Raw genomic sequence first — 22,606 nt, 5'->3', positions numbered from 1 at the left:
GTGTTGGGGTTAGACATGATATTAGACCTCATTTTTTACTCCTAAGTCAAGAAATGATGGTGAAATCATTCATTTTCCTCAGGAGGTGCAGTGTTGATGCTAGGATGATGGGATTTAATTTTTAAAAAATCAAATACTTTCAGTGCCATCCATGCCTTTTTCAAACAGTTCTAAGGCCTTATTTTATTGTTTATCAAATCCACAAACTTACGAGTTTCAAGGCCCATGGGAACCCTGAAATTTTTTGTTCCAGGAAGTAGAAATAAAACCACCGGGGGAACGAAACACTCCCTGACACCTCAATTTCACAACTTGCACAAATAGAAGAGGCAATCTGATAGGATGACTTCACATCTCTCTCTCTCTCTCTCTCTCTCTCTCTCTCTCCTTCTTCTTCTTCTCCCTCCTCTCTCTCCTTCTTCTTCTCCCTCTCTCCTCTTTCTCGTCCCACACTCTCCCCAGCCACCCCCCCCGCCTGCGTTGCCATGACAATCTACATCATCATCCCCATCACCTCCATCCTCGTAACCATGGCGACCATTACAGTGTGTTGCCATGACGGCGCGTTCATGAATACGTGTGTTGAGACGGAGCGAGAGGCGGGCGGAAGATCTGTGAAGCCAGAGAGCTTTAGCGCAAAGTAAGGGTTCCCGAAGCGACCAAAAAAGCCGAAACAGTTCCCATAGCAGCCGCTCTCCTTACATAAACGAATAAGAAGTCAAGAGAATAGTTGTGGTATTTAAATTATGATCATATAGAGATTATATATATATGGATATTTGCAAAAATGATTAAAAAAAAGTTGTATTTATGATGTGTGTGTCATCCTGAAGGCTATTTTTCAAAAATTTTAACAAACAGATCTAATCTGAGTGTCAAATCAAGTTTGCTTCTCCATGCTTTAGTGGTCCGAGATGATGAATTATTGTAGGATATGTTGGGATATATTTGTTATTATTTTTTTGTGTGTCCAGGTGTGGCAAAATGTGTATAATACAGATAATTCCTGTCGTTCAGTTCTGTTATTTTGTATTGGGTTTTTTTTTTTAAATGCGATGTTGAGTTTTTTTTCTTTGAAACATGTGCCTTGCTTTGTGGTTTTTTTGGTCTGACTACAGTATCCAGTAGATGGGTATGTACAATATATGGGGATCTCTCTCTCTCTCTCCTTTTCCTCTTTCTTTTGATCTATTAGTTGATATGTGTTAACTTAAAAATGATGCCCCCCCCCCCTCCCCTCCCATCCCCTCTTGACACATGAAGATCATCAGACTGTAAGAAAACCCAAGTAATCGCAAGTGACACCCCCCCTCCCCTCCACTCCCCTCCCCTCCACTGTTATTCACAATCAGTGTTTAAAACAACAGTTACGCCCCCCTGTCAGCCATCTTTCCCCGAACCGTTCTGACTCACGTCTGTCCTCTGAAACTAGAACTTCTCCGTCCAATCAGGGCTCCCTATGCACCTCAAGGCATCAGCATGACAGTGATACCTAATTTATACCATCTTCCTGTAAAAAAACAACCGACACTTCAAGTCATGGAGTGTCTGTTTTACATGAACAAACATAACCTGGCTCATGTGTGACTTTTCGTGGATTGTCCGACATTCAACTACATCTTCCCACAGTGTTGCATTCACGTGCTATTCTGTCGGAAAAATCAAACCGGAGACAAACCATAAACAAACATGGCCGTCCTGCAGCTTGACAAGTGAGTTTAACACTATTAGTTAACTACAAAAGTGTGATAAACGTGCATGTGTATATAAGCGTTTTTCTTACCGTCGACTGGCTCAAATCTTGATTTTTTTTCCGCCACGTTTAGTCACTTCAGCGTCCGACTCTGAATGCCGTTCATGTTGAAATTTGTTTTTTTTCCCCGTTATATTCAATAGCACGTGACTGTAGGGTATCACAACTGCTCCTTCACCTCCTGGTCAGACTGTTGAGGGGGCGTGGCTGCACACAGGTCAAAGGTCAAGGCCCCGTGTGTATACAGTATATAACTAGATGTTCTTGCTGTAAAACTCGGCCCTTTTTTGTTAAAGCATCTTCCTCTCCTCCTCCTTACCCCGCCGACTATTCTCATCATCTGTCATGTTGTAAGCGTTATTTTAAAGTGTGTGTGTGTGGGAGTGGGGGTTGGGGGTTTGGGCTCTAGAGCTGAATATTGCAGATGGTGAAAAAACACAGATGGTCAAACGTGTCGTAGAGCAAAGTACTGTTCATTTTGTTTCTTAAAAAAAGAAAAAGAAAAAGCCAAGCTGTTTTTTGTTTTTTGTTTTTTCCGCCGTTGCGCATCTAAACAGATACCAGACCGGTGTCTCTTCTGCAGTGACTGTGTGTGAGAGCGTGACAGAGACTGTGTGTGTGTGTATGTGTGTTATGTTTTGCTCTGCTGTTGACTGTGTGACGCCTGTGTGTGTGTGTGTGTGTGTATGCGTGTGTGTGCGGGTGTGTGTAGTAGCGACTGGACAGTGGTGTGCTTGCAGTGACTGCATCTTATGGCCATCTGCTCTGAATAAATAAATGTTCTATACAAACTGCACTGTCCTCAGCCTTCTTTTTTGATTTCTTTAACAGGGACAGTTGCACTTCCAAAGCCCTCCACCAGGGGGCAGCACAGCACAATAAGACAAATTCCATGCAGTGACGTTACACACTTGTATGTAAAAAGGCGTTATACCCCATTCATACTGCCATACCTTCATGCTGCCAACCAGTTCAGTTCAGCTTCATGTCAGTCAAATAAATTGATTTTATTCAAAATTAAACCTTCTTGAGAATGCTGACCACATAATTAGGAAATCCAATCTATTAAGCAATAATTGTGTTATTTAGGGTGAGCGCTTGTGTAGAAATCTAATTTGGATGTTAGGTTAGGTTTCAGACAGTTGGGTAGGAAAATGTATCAGAACAGGCTACTACCTGTATGAATGTGGTACCATTAATCAGACACACATAAAGAAGTAAGACTCAACAGTTCCCAAAGTGTACAACAGTTTTATTGATCAACGATCAAACCAGGCTTACATGATTACAAGTATACAAGAAATCAATGAAACCATGATCAGTGAAGACACTTCCTCTCTCCCCCTCTTCTCCCCATCCCACCAAGGCAAGGCGGCGGCCAAATCTGGCTCCATTGAAATGAAAGTGAAATTACTTGTGAAAACCAAATTAAGCTCAAATTTATTTGTTGTTGATTTCATGAACTTGTTAAGCTTGGCATGTTGAGTCTCTTTCTCTGAGATGTGGGCCGGTGTTTGGTCACGACCGGAATTACATTTTCAACAGGGATGCACCCATATTTTCTTTTTTTGAGGCTGATACCGATATGCATTTTTGTAAGAACAGGTTAAGCTTTTCAGACATCCTAATCTGAAGATAATTAAGTGATTTTTAAGCAAAAGACTATGTTAGTTTCATTCTGTTGCTAATTTGATGGTTAATTTAGTGACACATTCCTAGAAAAAAAAAGGTCACAATTCCACAAGCAGCCAAATATCGGCCGTAAAAATATTGGACCAATACCGATATTGCTTTTTAAAGCCGATCGTCTGCTGATATATTGGTGCATCCCTAATTTTCAACCCACTCAACCATAATTTAGGAAAAAAGGACTTGGTACATCCAGAGTCCAAGCCTCGCCTTCCCTACCTACCAAACAATCCACACAGTATTACACATATGAGACGGCTCATATGACAGTCAGAGCAATCAGTGTTAATCAGTGATTAAGTTCATTCTAACCAGATCATGTTAAATGCAAATCACAGAGAGAAGAGAGAGAGGGGGAAGGAGGGAGGAAGAGAGAGAGAGGGCAGGGGAGGGAAAAAAGACGACAATCTGCCACATCGATATAACTTTGTCTAACTTTTCATCCACACATATGGCACTCGTTGAAACGTACACACACTTAGGTTCGCACACACACACACACACACGCAAACACACACATACACAGTCTTTTTTTCCTCGCCCTGTCCCTCTCCCTTATGTAGGCCGATGTGAGTCATTCTCATGGGTGCGCGTTCAGCTTCGGCACTGTCCGTTATTTTAAAACAACTATACAACCGTCGGGGTGGCTCTGAACACAGCTCTACCATGGCACTAATATAAAACTCGGTAAATCTATAGATCTGTCATCTCGTTTTTAAAGTGTTCACTTATTAAAAGATACTTAGAAGGCTGGTTTCACAGAGGGGAACTGGGCGACGTGTCCAAAACTTAACATGGAGGGAAATGTATTATTGAGCCTGCATCCGCCTACTTCCCACCAAAGTCTATACTTTTCTGTCTGGAATTGAGGAGAATTCTCAATTATACAACTCCTGTAAAGACGACAACTCCCGCTCCTCCAGACATCGTCCGCTGACAATCTGAAATGTTCCTTTCCACCGAGTGTCTCCATCAAACATGGGTCCAGCAGCATGCGCAAATTAGTCATAGCGTTCCATTTGACCGTCTTTTAGTAGCAGGTGGGTGGGCTTACCACAAGAGGAGAATTCAGACACAGTTTAGACAATTGTCACTGTCTAAACTTTCTGGCACTTGTATTGTCCCGTGTGGGAAATTCCGCCCATCTGGCACTCCAAGCGGAATAAACCAAAAGCTACAACTTATTTACATAAACTATTTGACCCAGATCTGATCTCCATATCCCAGACTTACACCAGACTCAGACTAGAGCAAAGGTGCCCTGCTGCCATTTGCCACTGATGGGGCAAATAGTAGGACAGCAGGATGTGGTAGTGAGTCCTTCAACCTGGAGGACTTGGTTTCAAGTCCATGTTGGCGAGCATCCGTTCTGCTGAAGTGTCCTTGAGCAAGACGCTGAATCCCTACCAGCTTCAGGGTGCTGCCCTGTAGCTGAGCCTGACCTCTGACCTCTATATGGAGGCAGAGAGAGAAGAGAAAAAGAAAAGAGAATTTCCCTACGGTATCGCAAAAAACATAATGTCAACTTTACATACATTTTACCACTCTTCAAACCGTTTATGCCTCGCGCCACATCGAAATCATGTGGGTAGAGCTCTGATTGTTAACTGCTGTTTTCTTCAGCGTTGCTTTTTTAAACGGCGCTATTTTATTTGAATAAAGCAACCCGGTCGTCAACTATTGTTTGCGTGAAGTAGGCGATTTTCTTTGCTCTCGTGCGTTCTGGGAACGTGGATGTCGAGAGTCACTCCATGTCTGTGAAACCAGCCCATAGGCTTACTTTAACAGTATGATATAGGCATCGTCAGTACAGTTCCCCAGTGGCAGGCGTGTCCACAAAAAAAAGCAGGCAGGACAATCTACAGTCTGCAAAAAAAACCCCGACACTCATGATCCTCTCTGCTTCCCGCATTGATTCGAGGGATGCAGCGTCCAATCAGAAGAAGAGAGCTTGGCTTGGGGGCGGAGCGCGTTCGGTCGGTGCAAGCGGTAAGGCAGCTCGTCCCGCTTTGTCCCATAATGCACTGGTGCCGAGGTCGCGAGTGGCGTGACCCCGGAGTTGTTGTTTTTTGTTTTTTTTTAAGTTTTAAAAGTAACACTTTAGTAAAATAGTTCCGATGCAGCTTGATCCTGAAGTGGCTTGGGTTATTGGTCTGTGGCCGTAGAATCACAATCAGATAAACGGGTGCGGCGGGTGGGGGGGGGAACCACGTGAAAAGGTTAAAGTTCATCTCATTACAGTTCGTAGAGTCCGTCTGACACATAGAAAATGTGAAGTCTGTCTGAGGGGCGACTGCTCCTCTAGCACGTCCACACCTGGGAGAGAGAGGGAGAGAGAGAGAGAGAGAGAGAGAGAGAGAGAGAGAGAGAGAGAGAGAGAGAGAGAGAGAGAGAGAAGAGAGAGAGAGAGAGAGAGAGAGAGAGAGAGAGAGAGAGAGAGAGAGAGAGAGAGAAGAGAGAGAGAGAGAGAGAGAGGATTACTTTCAACAAAGCAACATTTTGAGTAGTGAGAAAAAAAAAAGAAGCTTAAAACGACATACAGATTCATATAAATGAAGGATGAATAGACAGCAGAATGAATGGATGGACGGAGGAATAGAACAGGGGAATGGACAGAACAGACAGATGGACTGACAGACAGGTTCACGGGGCCCTGCGGTACCTTGACGGTGCTGTCCACCGCTCCGGAGAAGAGGCGCCCCTGGAGACGGCCAGAGCCGTGACACTGCCCTGATGCCTCAGCAGGGTCTGGGTACAGATCATGTTGTCCATGCTCCACACCTGCAGCGCACACACACACACACACACACAAGCACATTTCAGTTCAGAATTTCATCATACATAGCGTGTTAAAGTATTTTCTATACACACTGAACTTCAAGACTCTTTGTATTATGTTTATATACAGGGTTTCCCATGACACAGCGCATGGTGTTGGTCAACAGCTTGTTCTTTGAGTCATGCTGTTTCTGTACCAACATGAACTGAATTGAGAAGTTTATAGCTTACACAATACATAGAGGTAAACTGCCAAACTGTGAGAACATCTACCACGCACACACATTCACATTCACACACACACACACACACATTCATACACACACATTCACACATACACACTCGCAGACAGGCCGCAGACAGAATATCAACACACTGCCCTTCCTCACCCTGAGCGAGCGGTCGTAGGAGGCGCTGAAGACTTTGGTCTGGTCAGGGGTGGAGATGACGGCCAGAGCATAGACCGTTCCCACGTGACCGGTCAGAGTCCGCACCTGCTCTTTAGACTCGATATCCCACACCTAGAGAGGAGAGAGAGAGACACCTTCATCATCATCATCATCATCATCATAGCATCACCACCAGGATGAGACCACCAGCTTTATCCTGCTATAGTTTGTCTGTGGCTGATTGGTCTACTCCGCTCAATTCTATAAAGCTTTTTGGTTCAAAAAATAGTCTAAGTGGCTGTTGAATAGCGGAATCCACCACTGGACTGTAGATGAAGAAGTTAAGTTTCCCTTCATCATCATCATTATCTCCTGTACCTTAGACTTTACCATCTGACAACTAGACAGAAGATACCTTCATCAACCCGCCAAACTATTATGTCTAAGTTGCAAATAAGAGGGACTATAATTGTTGTCATGCCTTTATGTGTGTGTGAGTGTGTGTGTGTGGGTGTGAGAGAGACAGAGAGAGAGAGACATTCTGGTTTTTCTCACAAGGATTTCTGTGGCAGGATGAGGAATGAGGAAACAAATGGAGATTTTAAAAAAAGATATGAGAAAGAAAGATGCAGATGTGCACTGTCACTGTGTGTATGTGAAAGAGAGTTTGAATGGGTGTGTGTGTGTGTGTGTGTGCTGTATGAGAATGTGTGTCATCTCCCTTACGTGGATCAGGTTTTCATAGGTGCCACAGACGATGTGGTGGTTGGTGACGGCGATGGAGTAGACACTGCCCCCGCTGGTTTGCAGGACGTGTACACACTCTAGAGACCGGATGTCCCAAATCTGACAGAGAGGGGGAGAGAAAAACAGAGAGAGGGGGTGGGGGGTAGACAGAAAAAAAAAGGAGGGGGGTGGCGGTGGGAGGGAAGGAGTGGGGACAGAAAGAAGGAGGTGAGAAAGAGAGAGAGGAAAAGGGGCGGGGGAGAAGAATTTGGTGTGAAAGAAAGAATGATGGTTGAAAAGGAGAGAGATGAGAGAAGAGAAAGAGAGGAGGAGGAGAGGGGAGAGAAAGATGAAGGCCAGAGTTTGGAGAGTGAGTTATTGGACTCCATACCATGGGAAAGGATAAGCACACACAGACTCCGACACACACACACACATAGTCCCCATTATCAGCAGCGGAAAAAGTGAGCTGCAGAACAGCTGCAAGTTGTCAATTTCCGTCTCCATGGCAACTCACAGTGGAGTGATCAGTAGCCTAACCGGTTGCTGGCCAATCACAACGCAGCACCGAAACAGACCACGAAATGCGGAGGAGAGATGGAGGGATGATATACTTTCACACACACACACACACACACACACACACACACACACACACACACACACACACACACACACACACACACACACACACACACACACACACACACACACACACACACACACACACACACACACACACACACACACACACACACACACACACACCACACACACACACACACACACACACACACACACACACACACACACACACACACACACACACACACACACACACACACCATGCCTATGATTAGATGATTTAAGTCTCCTTTCCCCCATGTCAGCTATTTAATTATACAGCCTGATCTTTGTGGTCAGTAATGTCTTTTCAGCCTGGTAGTCCATCAAATACCTAATTCAGGCCTGTAGTAAACTTTACATTTACCAAGACACAGCACCTGATGTAGCTTGTGTTCAATTAGGACGCTCAAATGCATTCAATTTCAAATTATAGCTTACATGCTATTGCAACAATGACTTTTGCACTGCCTTATTCTCTATGGTGGTAGCCTTAGTCAGCTTACAAGCAAGCAGATACAAGTTTGACTTGTCAAACATAATACAAACCAATTGAATGGGGTTTATTTTCCTTGCATTTTTAAATAGACATGGCAAATAAAACAAAAAACCTAAAAAAAAACAACTAAAAACCTAAAAAACCTATTAACAAAGAGACTTGCAGTTGTGCACGTAGTATATTAGGTTTCCTGTGGGAAAACACGCAGAGGTTTCTTTGAATTAGACCCAAATGACCTTTCTAGTTAAACACTGAGTAAATTCAAAATGACTTTGCTGGCTTAACGATTTTGAAGGAATTTTGTAGCTAAACACTACACTGTGTTAAAGGATTTTTCTGGCTTCACATTGGCTGCTCTGTTTCGAAATTATTTACTTGCCAAACTGTTAAGAGGGACTTTTTTTTTTTTTTTTTAACTAAACCTTGGTGCTATTTTCTCAACAACTTCCCTGGCTATACATCAACTAAAACTGTTCTAAAAGACTTTTCTGGCTAAACACTGGCTAGAGACTGTCTGCTATGTTTATAACCATAGTAAAATGGAGCACAGTCTACTTTATCCGTCTTCCCCCTATCTTTTTATCTCCCTTTCCTCATTCTTCACTCCTCCACCGAGGTCCCACATGACCGTAACCGGTCCCTCTCTCTCACTCTCTCTACTTTCTTTTCTTTTCTGTCCTTCACTTTATCTCTCAGCAGCGTCCCTGGGGTATTCATTAGTGACCACACACACACACATACAAGAACACATGCGCACACACACACACACACACACACACCCGTCCAGGCACACAGAGTACTTTGAACAGTGAGGCAGTAGAACAAAGTCGACAGTCAGGGAGAGACACAAAGTCCTGTTCATAGATTTAGGACAGTACCCAATTACTGGCCACAATACACCCGGACGCCTTTAACTACACACTACACACTACACACACACACACACACACACACACACACAGTCACTGCAACAAGGTTTCTGTACTCCAACTAATTAACACCCAAATGAGCTCAGCAGTGACAATAAAAAACACACAGATGCACAAGGACAGAAACTAATTATTGGCCAGAACACCTAAACGCCTTGAACTAGCACCACACAGAAAATAAAAAGACTCAGCAGGATACGTATTTAAACTATTAATGACACAAGGAGTATAATTGATGTCAACCAAGCGATCTGATTCATCAAAGAAGTGTTCCAACTGTGCTGATAATTCCCATAAAGCACAGCTAGCTGTACTTTACTGGTCACTATGACAACTCCTGTGGTAACCATGGAGCCAGTTTGCACTGTTTCTGGTTTTTCTCCTGCTATTTTTATGCATGAGCAACTTTGATGAAAATGCTTCGTTGGGTGCACCTGTGTTGGTAACTGTTGAATATAGGCAATAACAGCAGTAGAGATGTTTGTTACTGTGATTATGTGGACTTTGGTGGTACTTGCAGCTATTGCATCACATACACACACAGCATCAGTGGTAGCTACCTTGATGGTCTGGTACGAGCCGCTGTACAGGTGGTTCTGGGAGGCCACCAGCGCTCTGACCCAGTGATTGAGACCAGTCAGCTCCTTCTTCAGCTTCAGCTCTGTACCCACGATGTCCCACACCTACACACACACACACACACAATGTTAATGCAGATTATTAAAATTAAAACTAGGAGGTGAAAAAGAAAATCACTTCGAGGTAGAAGTAGGCATGATCAAAACATTTCAGTAAAACATAACAACTGTAGTTTTTGGGGATAAAAACAAACCCAAAAAAATATAAAAAAACAAATACATATTAAAATAATTTTTATCTAAAAGAAAAACTAACAAATAAAAAAAACAAATACATGCATTTCTTGAACACTGAATAAACTCATGTTTCATCAAAACATTGACACATACTGTGAACACTCTTAGGTAATACTCCAACAAAAATGTGCTCACTGCATTTTTTTAACTATGAGTATACAAACATGTGACATCTGACATTTTGCTTGGTCATCTCTGTCATAATACCAAAATGTAATCTGAAATGACAAATGAGTACCCTACCACGTATGCACACACCCACAAACACACACACACACACACACACACACAGTGGGGGTGGATAGACAAAGCTGTAAAAACAGCTAAGTAAGTAGATGATGTCACCAAGTTGAAATGGAGAGAATCAGAGAGACAGGGTGGGGGAAGAGAGAAAGACACAGCATGAGAGAGAGTTGGGTAAGAAAGGAAAGTCCCTGTGTAAGAGTGCTGAGATCATACACCCCCCCCCCCCCCTCCTCCCCTCTCTCCCTGGTAACCATGGTGACAAAGACAGGGCTACAACCTCTTCTAGATGCCCATCTCTCCTTATTGTCTCTCTCCCACACTGTCTTATTCCATCGCTCCTGCCGTCTTAACTAAATCTCTCTGGTATTGTAGTTTTCAAATTGTTGCCTTGGTGAGCAACATTTTCATAATTATTTTTTATCCTGACTCAAAACTGATTTTGCATGTAACTGTTGAGTAACTATGGTTATATTATGTTTTGGGGGCACTAACCCGTTAGAGAATTTTATTTAGCAGCTGCAAATGCTTTTGCAACAAGCCAATACAAGGTGTTTGGAACATTTTAAACCTTCCAACGATTCAGTATTTACTTCCTGGAACTAAATGTTGCTGCTAAACGATATTAGCCAACAGTCTGCTTTGCTGGCTGGAGTTGTATTCATTTTCTGACAACATTAGCTTATTGAACATTTTAATCCTATGGGTATTTGGAGCAAGTGAGGCATTACTGATTTCAGTGATTTTAATCTCTTTCTGGCTAGACGGCTCTGAGGTAAGCTAATAGAATTATGCAACGTGTGCAATTAAATAACAGCGCTGCCAAAGAGGATTAACCAACGTGACAGCCACACACATCTTTCCGGAATATTGCAGTCTTGAGCTGCAGTATGTCTCTATCAAGTGATATAATCAAAAATGTTATAATTGATTATATAACTTCAATATATCGTAAAATCACGAAATCTCCACTTAACAGGTGTGTTAAGTAAAGTCTGGTTGTGTTAAGTGAAAAATGACACACCGATACCAGTACAGAGAGTTTAAAAAGGAATAAACAATATACAGGATAATGTGTACAGCACACATCAGCGTACCTTGATGGCCTTCAGGGAGCCACTGAACAACATGTTGTGGGAGGAGACCAGCGTACATACAGGGTTGTCATGGGCACGGATAGTATTCACTTTCTGCAGGGTCTGGATGTCCCACACCTGCACAACACACACACACAAATTCATAAGAATATGCAAACAACATGAATATGTGGATTGCCTGTTTGCCCTTAAAAAGAGGAACTAGGAAAGTGAATGTTACTCACTATGATGGTACAGTCTGCGGAGCCACTGTATAGCCGGTTTCTATGGAGACAGAATAGATATAGATGAGCAAATCATCTATAAATATATAAATATAAGTGAATACATGATGAGTAAATCATGTATCTGCCAAGCACAGACTTTTTTGCTAGCAGGACTCAGTCCATGACGCTTTGGGGAAGTGCTGGTCATCCCCAGTTGACACGCATCCTACGATCACAGCATGTGTGTGTGTGTGTGTGTATGTGTGTGTGTGTGTGTGTGTGTTTTCTTACCCCTGGATACACAGTGCCAGCACGATGCCATCGTGACCCTCAAGGGTTTTCTGACACTTGTAGGTGGTGCAGGTATCCCACACCTGAGAGAAAGAGAGGAGATGCATAATAGAAACATATTAAAAAGAAATGCAACATTAACATGAATGTGTAGATATCAGCATGTAGGTTTATATTTGCTTTTGTGTGTGTCTTTATTCTTTGACTACTTCTGTGTGTCTTAATGTTTTACGTGTGCACTTGTCTTCGTGTTTCATGTGTACATCTTTCTGTTTTATGTGTGTGTGTGTGTGCCTGTGTGTGTTACCTTGATGGTCTTGTCTGAGGATCCAGAGAAGAGCAGGTCTCCGGTGGAGTAGACACACAGACACCAGACTGGACCCTGGTGGCCGACAAACGTCCCCTTACACTTAAAGATCTGCTGGGGGTCATACGCTAAGGAGAGGCAGAGAGACGGGAAGGAATGAATTTGCATTTTTTTTTCATTTCAAATGAGACTGAACGAGAGCGGAGTGCAAATGAAGCAGAGACATTTTAAGGTCTTCTTACAGTGTGGAGGAAGAGAGGGAGAAGTGGGGAGAGGAAGAGAGGGAGAAGTGGGGAGAGGAGGGAGGGAGGGAAGGGCAAAGAAACAAAGGGGAGGAAGGGGAGAAGGAAGGAGGGAGGAAGGGGGAGAGAGGGTGGCAGGGAAGGAAGGAGAGTGAGAGGGAAGGAGGGAGGGAAGAAGGGATAGAGGGAGACGGGGAAGGAGGGAGGGAAGAAGGAACAAGAGGGAGACAGGGAAGGAGGGAGGGAAGAAGGGATAGAGAAGAAGACAGGGAAGGAGGGAGGGAAGAGGGAGACAGGGAAGGAGGGAGAGAAGAAGGAACAAGAGGGAGACAGGGAAGGAGGGAGGGAAGAGGGAGACAGGGAAGGAGGGAGGGAAGAAGGAACGAGAGGGAGACAGGGAAGGAGGGAGGGAAGAAGGAACAAGAGGGAGACAGGGAAGGAGGGAGGGAAGAGGGAGACGGAAGGAGGGAGGGAAGAAGGAACAAGGGAGAGACAGGGAAGGAGGGAGGGAAGAAGGGATAGAGAGGAAGGCAGAGAAGGAGGGAGGGAAGAAGGAACAGGAGGGAGGCAGGGAAGGAGAGAGGGATGGAGGCAAAGAGAGAAGGAGGGAGGAGGAGATGTGTAGAGTGGCAAGGAAGGAAAGAAAGGAGGCAAGGAGAGAAGGAGGAAGGCAAAAAGGGACAGAGATGTAGGGAGAGAGCGAGGGAGGCAAAGACAGAAAGAGGGAGGGCAGAAGAGAGGAAGGGAGAATGCGGAGAGAATTAAAATTTGCATTCCAAATGAAACCATTAACACTAGTCAAACGATCAAATAAATTGACCTTGACATGTTCTAGTTCCCCGCATGGGTTTGCCAAAATTTCTCTCCATTGAGAGAGGCAGGGAGCAGTGAAGAGAGAACGGGAATAAAAAGGAGGACAGAGTGGGATGAAAAATAAGCAATTATACTCACAGCCCAGGATGCCCATGTTGAGCCTGGCGTTGATGTGGGACAACTCGTCCTGCAGCGAGAGAGAGAGAGAGAGAGAAAGAAGAAGAGATGACAAATGGGGGCAGAGGAAAGCAATTTCATTTTATTGATGTAGGTATAAATACATAGCATTTTATCCTGTCTCCCACATATATGAACATCAAGCATTGAGCTGTCACACAAACATACATGTAAGCACACATACACCAACACAAACATCCCTTTATTCTGAACACCTTCTTTACATTTTTCTCACACAAATACACATCTCTATCGCGCTCCCTCTCTCTAACAGACATACACAAACACACACTTACGTTGAGCATGGAGGCGTCTCTACGGAACTCCATCAGGTCCTCACTCAGCTTACTCTGGTTCTCATCCAGTACATCTGAAATGCACACACACAGACACTCAAGCTTTGAGAAACACACACAAAAATACTCTTCTCATCTGAAATTACAGTCCTGCTGCTATCCAAACTTAAAGAACCCAGGCAGGGTTTGTCAGAGAGACAGTCCTGTAACCAAGAGGTCACAAAACAATCCCCAGTCAATATCTACAGTCAATATTTATCCATCAACAGCCAAGTGCTCTTGAGCAAGGCATTGAACCTCTACCTCCTCATTCTGTATAAAAGCATAAGCGAAATGACTAAAATGTTAAATTTACCTTTGATGAATACACACTCATGCCTTGTCTCATATACAACGCAAGCATGTCTGGAGCGGTTTATTTGAACTCTGCATTTACTGCTTTAGTTCATTTGGGCAGGTGAGAACAATGCCATTCGAACTCCAGTGTGCACCAAATGACCGCACCAAGATGCTTGAAAATGCAGGTCACGGTCCTCTTTCTGGCAAACTCATGCTGAGCTAAAGTTGCAGGGAATGGAATCCGATTTGTTTTGACTCCCCATGCTGCCACAATCTTTAACCTTGTGGGATGACAGGTTACAGAAACACCGTCCAATAAACAAGCTATTTGTGAGTCGATGCAACTTTTGTTCACAAGCTAATTGGTTCTGGTTCACTTCTAATTGGGCAGGTTGAACTTAAACAAACCAAGTACAAATATGCAATAAAGTAAACGTCTAGACTATGAAATCAAAAAAACAAAACCAAAGTGTAGGTGTGATAGCACCCTGAGTCTCTTGAGCAAGGTGCTAATCGCCCACATGCTCCAGTGGAGCTGCTCAGTGGCCAGCAGTAAAAGACTATGGTTATACTGCTGTACAGTTTCCAGATGTGAGTGTGTGAATGCAACTATTCCCCCAGGCTGTTGCTGTAAATAAGAATGTTCTTCTTCTTCAATCTGCCTGGTTAAACAAGGAAGAAAAACAACACAAGGCTCTAGGATTTTCTCTCCACTGTCTCTTACCAAACTTGAGCTCCAGGTTCTTCTCTAGCTGGTCCAGTTTCTCAGACAGTTTGCCCAACATGGAGCGCAAGAAGGCAATGTCCTGGTCCTTCTGGGCCAGGGTCAGCTGCATCTCATGGAACCTAAGAGGGTCAAAGGTCAGAGTTCACTTACATGTGGATCACAGAGGGGGAGAGGAGGCCCTTCTGAAATAAATAATGCTAAATGTCCATTACAAAACAGTTGTAAATGAAGGTTTACAAAGTTTAAAAGTATAAAATGTAGAAAGTGTGCTGAGGAGAGGGGGAATCCTGGACGAATAAATATCAATCTAAGACACAAATAAATGACCATCAGGATATACTGCATTTATTAATATAAGAGCTAGACACTTCAGAAAGTGATAGTATTACAGTTGCAGTTGTAAATTAAATGAGTCACGCACCTGCGTCACTGTACTTTAAGAAGTACAAGTTTGCATAATAGCATACCTTCCATGTCGGAAGGTATGCTATTACGCAAACTTCTTAAACTTATACTTCCTTGTATGTCAAAGGCAAAAGAAAAGAGAGATAACAGAAGTAAAAATAAGGTACGGGCCAGTGAAGAGTTCTTTAACCAGGCAGCTTCACTGTTTAATATCCCCCATTTGCTATATACTTATTAATCTTCTTTATTTGTTTATTTTTTGCATGCATACAATGTGCCTCTGTTCATAAGCTCTGTTACCTCTTTGCCGTCCAGATCAAACAAAGAGCAAAGTAGCAGATAACTGGTCAACAAGGGATGGTGGGATGGTTATAAAAAGACAATGTTGAGGTTGTTTTCAGCTATAACAAGTGTCTCGAAATGTTGTTTACAAGTGACACATGGACTTTTGATGTGTATAATGGTAGCAGGATTCACCTGTCATCTGTCTGCTGCAGAAACTCCTTCAGCCCCTCGAACTTACACACCTCCAGGTGCGTTTCATATGTGTCCTGGTTGCCGATGAACGTACAGCTGGAGGGGGAGGAGAGACAAGAGGAAGGGTGGGCGGTTAGTGGAAGGTGTACAAGTTCGTGATATATGTATATAAGAAAGTGAGGGCCTGACTTCATGAGGCAGTTTGAGACATTGTAGATGGGAAAAAGGGGGGAATAAAAAGGAAACAGATGGTCAAAAAAAGTGACTAAGCATGAGCAAGAGATGGAGTGGAACAATGTGAGGATCTGTGAGAAAATCTGACGAAGCAATACGCAGTAAGAGAATTTCTCAATACGTCTGTGTGTGTGTGTGTGTGTGTGTTTGTGACTCACCCATATTTGGAGTGGGGACATTTGATGTGCTCACACTCTTTGAGGTGAGCCTCCAGGTTCATGGTGAGCAGCGGAGGGCAGGAGGGGTTGTTAGGGCACCGCACCGGCCTGTAGTCACAACTCACCTCGTGTTCTCTGCAGGGAGAGGAAGAGGGGAAGAATAGAGCAGGAGAGGAAAGGAGAGGTTGGGTAGAGAGGGAGAAAGATGTGAAAAAGGTGAGAGGGAAAATAGTCAGCAACAGTGTCCAAACTGATTCTACCATATCCAGAAAAATCACACCGGAATTTTGTAAGTGCAAGTGGATCTGAGCTGGATTCATTAACAGGGGAACAAAGGAATTACAAATAACAAATCTGACTTTCCACACTCTTCCTTCACTTCTGCTCTATCCTGTCCTCCTTCAGTCCTTACTTGCGTGTGGACAGCTTGATGGTGAACGGGCAGCCGAGGGGGTCCACCTCGAACGCTCCAGGCTTCCCGGCCACCGTGGAGGCTGAGGCCGAGGCCGCGGCCGCGGCGCCGCCTGCGCCGCTGGCCGTGGCCCGGCAGCCGTATTTACAGTGGATGAACAGCTCTCCGATCTGCTCGGCTACCGCGATGTTGTTCACCACCACCGTGAGCTTGGCCGTGTCCACCGGGCACTTGTCTGCGAGGGGACACAAGCACATGAACACAAGGTTAGAGCAAACTATGTTTTACTTTGTAGGCATTTAGCAGACATTTTTATTAAGGGACTTACATTACAAGCAGCTAATAATGAAGGAGTGCCATGGTGACTAGATGACAGATGTAAAAAATATCCCAGTGTACCTAGAACATTTATCCATATTAGAGAAGTGCTAGGTAAAGCAATAAGAACCAGGCAGGGAGTTTTGATAATATGTCTGCATTACATTTTTGTCTAGTAAGCGTTCAGTTTCAGCAATAAGCAAAAGCATGTGAAGGTATAAGCAATGATTTAGAGTGATTTTCTTATTGTGGGTGATGGCAGTTTTTATTTTTTACTTTGTCCAGGGTTACAGTATAAATATAGAATAAACTTGAATCACACTGAATCGAGTCTCACCTGAAGTCAAGGCACATCGTCTGCAGAAGGTGTGCTGAGGGACAGAGGAGGAAAAACACGTTATGTTTTACGTTTTATGAGCGAATATTTTAGCAACACTTTACTTGAAGTCCACTGTGCATTACAAGCAGATTCTAAGCCCATTAGAAGCATAGATTAACTTTGCTTACAATATGATCAGCCAAATAAATTGAATTACACTCAATTTAATGTCATGCCATTAAGTATTCTACCAGCTAAATTTGTTTGCACATTGTGTTTATTGTATCCTGTTCTGATACTAATAATTTTAACGCATTCACAATTTCCTTATAACACACTTATGATGCATTATGCAACACACCACTTCGAGCAAAGTGCTACCAAAATTTATTCTCATATGTTACAAGAATGCAAAAAGGGAAACTCACCCCACATGTGGTGATGACTGGGTCCTTGAAGACGTTGCAGCACAGCTGGCAGCACAGTTTTACTGATGGCTGCTCGGCGAACACCTGGGGCTCCTATACACAAACACACACACACACACACACTCATTTGTTTATTTGCTATTCATGGCAGTGTGTATGAATCCGGTGTACTGTGAACTCACTGCACGCTTGGACAATGTTAACTTTCACTGCCATGTGTTCCGTTCTTCCTTCGCCACTATGAAGCTTACAGCACCAAAAACCATCTTGTAATTCCGTTTTTGTGTGTCTGCGTGTGTGTATGTGTCTATGTTTGCTGGTGTATATATATCTATACATGTTTGTGTCTGTTTGTGCAGTGTGCCGTACCGTGTCCTCCTCCTCTTCGTGCAGAGAGAAGGTGGAGCGTAGAGACATGTTGGACTCTGAATGGAGAGAGCGGACTGAGATGGCCGAGTCCGACCTGCGAGGAGTACCGATGGGAGGCTGACGGGGGGAGGGGGAGCAGAGGAGGGGACAGGTCACAGTCATCATTATTCATCCATCTATGGTGCAATTCATTAGAAACACCCAGACGTGTGGGATCTTGAATTACTACTACTTTATCCCGTCAAAGTTTTGTTTTACACCCTCATGGACTCGTGACCATGGACATACATTGAAAACAGTGGTCCTGCTCTGTATCAAAACACATCAATACTACCATGAAATGTGAGAGACATTTTCATAAACTCAGTTGTTAATCTTACTAGGACTTTTTTGTCACCTTTATCCTACTTAACTGACATTTTATAAATTTTAAAAGGTGTATTTTTACCAGCCTGGTAAGTTCTCCCTTGCACTTCTTCATTACTAGTCTACATACAGTCATGATGATTCATGAATGTTGATTTGCTCAACTGTTTGAATTTACTTTAAGTTAAGTTAAATTGGATAAATGTCTAAAATGTAAAACGTTAGGTACTGTATGTGCTATGTATGCAAGCATGTGCCGTCAGGGTGTGTGTGTATTAATGTAAGTGTGTGTGTACCATTCCATCGTCGTCATCGCGGGGGGAGTAGGTGAGGGTGCTGGAGGAGGAGGGAGTTCTGCGGTGCTGCTTGTAGCTGCTGGACCCCTCTGCTGAAAACATGGACGGAAAAAGCCTGTTTTATTCTATGCAAATTTACAAGACCTATAATCAAAGATTCATTAATATGCATAGCATAAGCCATATGGATAATTCAGTGCCTGTCAAGTGAAAGGAGAAATAATAATAATGCTGAAAAAGGAAAAAACAATGAGGAATTCAGAAAACAAAAGGAAAATGATGATCAGTACTTTGCAGATACAAAGGAAAGACTGTGTGTGTGTGTGTGTGTGTGTGTGTGTGTGTGTGTGTGTGTGTGTGTGTGTGTGATACCTTTAGCTCCAGCAGCCACGGCTGAGAAGGTGGGGCCAAACGAGGCCTCCATCCTGGTCTGTAGCGAAGAGAGGAAGGATTGATGGACGAATGGATTGATGAATGGAAGGATGGGTGAAGACAGGGAGGGAGAGAGGGAGGATGGGTGGATTTCAGAGAGGGAGGAAGGAAGGAAAGGAAGGGGTTAAAAATCACTATCGGCTATTTTAAATAAAGACTAAACTAATATGAATTACTTTTAACTAAAATAGTAATATGAGACCGATAAAATACTTGGCTGTTACTACAGGAATACATCAGCTGCCATCATCCTCCCAGTAAATCTCATTAAAGTAACTCATTTAGAGAGTTCGCTCTCTCTCACACACACACACACACATAAAAAAGACTGCATTGGACTTTAATTAAAATCTCTATTCATCTCTCAGTGTCTCTCACCCCGCTGCCGTAGTCTGCTGGGGGGTGGAGGGGCTGGTGGGGACGGCGGCTGTGGCTGCTGCTGCTGCTGCTGCTGCTCCTTCGGAGTATCGGCTGTAGAGAGACGTCTTACTGCTGCTCATAACACAAAACACACGCACAGAAAAACCAGCAGCTAGCTCAACTGCTGGGCCTGGGGAGAGAAGAGAGAGGAGGAGGAAGAAGAGGGGGCGGACGGGAGAGAGAGAGCGGTAAAGGGAAAGGGGGAGGAGAGGGAGTGTTGTGAGAAAGATACAGAGAGTAAAACACATACTGCAAAGATAATAAGGCTCTATCAGTGATAGTTTTCTCCAAGAGCACAAGTGGCCCTGAATTTTAAAAGATTAAAAGCACAGGAAAGAAAATGTTATAACTGCAAAGGCTCATTTTCTCATTGAATCTCATGTTTCACATGTGTTTAGGAGCTTGTGATAGTAAAATGGTAATACTAAATAAGCAAACCATCCAATGTTTAGAGTCTAGTTACAGTTGTAAAATTTGACTCACTTTACTGGCTTGGGATCTAACAACACAATCCAATATAATGATTAGTTTCCAATTGTTAAGGCAAAGGTGGTGCGTCATAAAATTGTTTCTCAGCACTATTCAGCTTTAATCAGCTGGATTGTTTTCTATAGTTTTTAAAAGTACAATAGAAATACAAGTGAAACTCAAGATACTAATTCAGCCAGCAACAGCTGAACACAGGCAGTTCAAAATTAACACCATGTTACTGGCTCTAAAATTGTACAATTGTACAGATCCATGAAGTTGGATTTCCAAAATTATATCAATACACAGCGATGCACTGATGCTTTTTACATACTATTACTGGTGCTGGAGAGACACATAGCTGAAGCAGCAGGAAAACCCAAAACCTGTTACACAACTAGCTGTCTGGCCCAAAGTCTTGTCAACACTTTAACAGCTGAAAAAGTAGGTGAAGTGACCAACATCAAGTTAGGCTAACTCAAGTAGATCCTGGCTCTCCCCGTTTCTGCCTGCACTCTCACTCTCTCACACACACACACACAGAGAGAGAGAGAGAGACAGAGAGAGAGATGGCAGCCAAAAACCAGTGACCCGGACAACTAGCGACTGATGTAAACAGAAAGGCATGCGGGCTGTCAGCTCATATGGTAATAGGTTGCAGAAACTGCCAATGACACTGGCCAGGACCTCTAATCCGCTCCCTCCAGCCTCACTGTCTCTTTTCACAGCCTGGAGATTCCCGTAAAGGGGAGCCTCGAAAGGGGGGCCAGATTAACACGGGCAAACAGACACACCACGGACCGAAGTTGAATCCTGACAGCTAAATGTTCCCACGCCAACGTCAATAGTTTAACCGGTTTACGCTAGTACTAAACGACAGGTCACAGTGCAGTTTCTTAGCTAGCGTTATCTTGTCAAAACCCTTTACTACTGCGATAATTAGCTTAAGTGGCTTGTTTGCTAGCTTAGCTACTCTAACCCTATTAGCAATCACTCCGCTTACGATCTTTAGCTAACTCTACTGAGTCCGTCTCGCGTTGGCGCCAACAGAAAATAAACCCCAGTTGTAGTCAAATGAGGTAATTTTACGTTTATCAGATTTCGCTCGGTTTGGCTAGTGGGCTTACCATTATTTTGCAACAGCGCAGCTCCAAGTCTGCACACGAATTCCTCTAATCTTCCTCCCTCTCACACACACCTCAAACAACGCGCAGTGTCTTGTGGGACATGAAGTAGGCTTCCGCCGATGTCCTTTTGGAAACAGAACACTCCTTGTACTTTACTGGACTGCGTTACCCACAAGCCACTTCGCCGAACTGCCATTGGACCTGGTTCTGTCAGTAAATTCCGTAAACCAACTGCAAGCTCACCATTCCCAAATATATCCACATTTTCTCCGGTTTCGCGTTGTTATTGGTTCTTGGAGAAACCGAGCCATAATGCGACAGCCACCATCAGATTTTACGGTTGACGCACGTGCACGGTGGTGTGATCGAGAAAAGGGAACCACAGTGACCGTGTGATACATTTTAGAAGGATAGGATGCTATACTAATATCACAGTGAAACTTGAAATATCATACAGCTACATGCATGGTTAAAAATGATACCACAGAAAATCCTACAATACCATAAGAGATAAAAAAAAACAAAAAAAAACGTAAATTACAATGATATTACTATAAACTCTAATGAGTATCACATACACTATAAGCCCTATAGTAAGATTATAGGAATACTATAGGTACTATAGTGATAGCACAGGAAATAAAAAATACCACAAAGACTATGGCATTTTATAGCATTAGGTTGCTATAAACGCACTATTGAGCATCACAAACTTACAGTGCGTAAGTCCCTATAGGAATATAAAGTGTTTTTTCATAGGGGTGAGTGTGCATGTCCGTACCTGATGATTTCTAAGCACTGCAGTCAAATGTACACCCATGCAAACACACTATACGTCCCTATTGTAGTCATTTTCATTAGGGATGGCTTGCACTGTATGTGATGCGCAGTTGTCTCTGTACCCTGCATCAGTGCAGTATAGTTCTATTCTCTTAGTTGTCTCTGCACCATGCCACCAAGACAAATTCATGGATTTATGGCAGCTGGCTAATAAAGTGATTGTGTTCTGGATTCTGATTCATTACCCTCTCTTGCAGCTTCCCCCTGGAGAGGGTGGCAATTAGTCAAGTCAAGACAAATTAAACCGCTTTGTCATAAAGTGCTTCACTGAGAACAAAGGAAGAAAACCAGAGACAAAACAAGGGGGAAAAAAAGTGAAAACTACAGTTAGTGACACGCTTGCCAGCTGTGAACATCTTCAACTTATCTTGTCAGGAAAACAGGGAACTTGAAATGAATGGTCATAGGCGGCGCTAGGGCATCGCGCATGGGGAAGCTAAATTTCCCAGGATTTTCAAAGGACACAATGAGGCAAACCACCTCAGCAGCACTATGAAATAAGAAAGGTCACATCTTGCCATGAAATATAAAATTAGA

At 43.4% G+C, this 22,606-nt stretch overlaps 1 protein-coding gene across 1 annotated transcript; it reads right to left on the bottom strand.

Annotated features, from left to right (window-relative positions):
* Nucleotides 1-4,854: 4,854 nt before the first annotated feature.
* Nucleotides 4,855-21,303, bottom strand: traf7 (TNF receptor-associated factor 7). The gene is given in 24 exon segments (XM_071545327.1): nucleotides 4,855-4,893; nucleotides 6,105-6,145; nucleotides 6,148-6,223; nucleotides 6,610-6,741; nucleotides 7,336-7,455; nucleotides 9,948-10,070; nucleotides 11,603-11,719; nucleotides 11,827-11,866; nucleotides 12,100-12,182; nucleotides 12,407-12,534; nucleotides 13,600-13,648; nucleotides 13,935-14,008; nucleotides 14,998-15,119; nucleotides 15,883-15,978; nucleotides 16,275-16,409; nucleotides 16,687-16,921; nucleotides 17,342-17,375; nucleotides 17,752-17,844; nucleotides 18,121-18,237; nucleotides 18,783-18,874; nucleotides 19,155-19,212; nucleotides 19,593-19,618; nucleotides 19,621-19,764; nucleotides 21,230-21,303. Coding segments are annotated over 23 exon segments (2,124 nt in total). The 5' UTR covers nucleotides 19,715-19,764; nucleotides 21,230-21,303.
* Between the last annotated feature and the right edge of the window lie 1,303 nt (nucleotides 21,304-22,606).

Source organism: Centroberyx affinis, unplaced genomic scaffold (assembly GCF_046629955.1).
Source record: "Centroberyx affinis isolate AG114_WGS23_722 - 3 ecotype Tasmania unplaced genomic scaffold, CSIRO-AGI_Caff_v1 ptg004859l_1, whole genome shotgun sequence".
Lineage (NCBI taxonomy): Eukaryota > Metazoa > Chordata > Actinopteri > Beryciformes > Berycidae > Centroberyx > Centroberyx affinis.
Note: the sequence above shows the minus strand (reverse complement) of the source record. Positions and strands in the feature narration are given on the sequence as shown.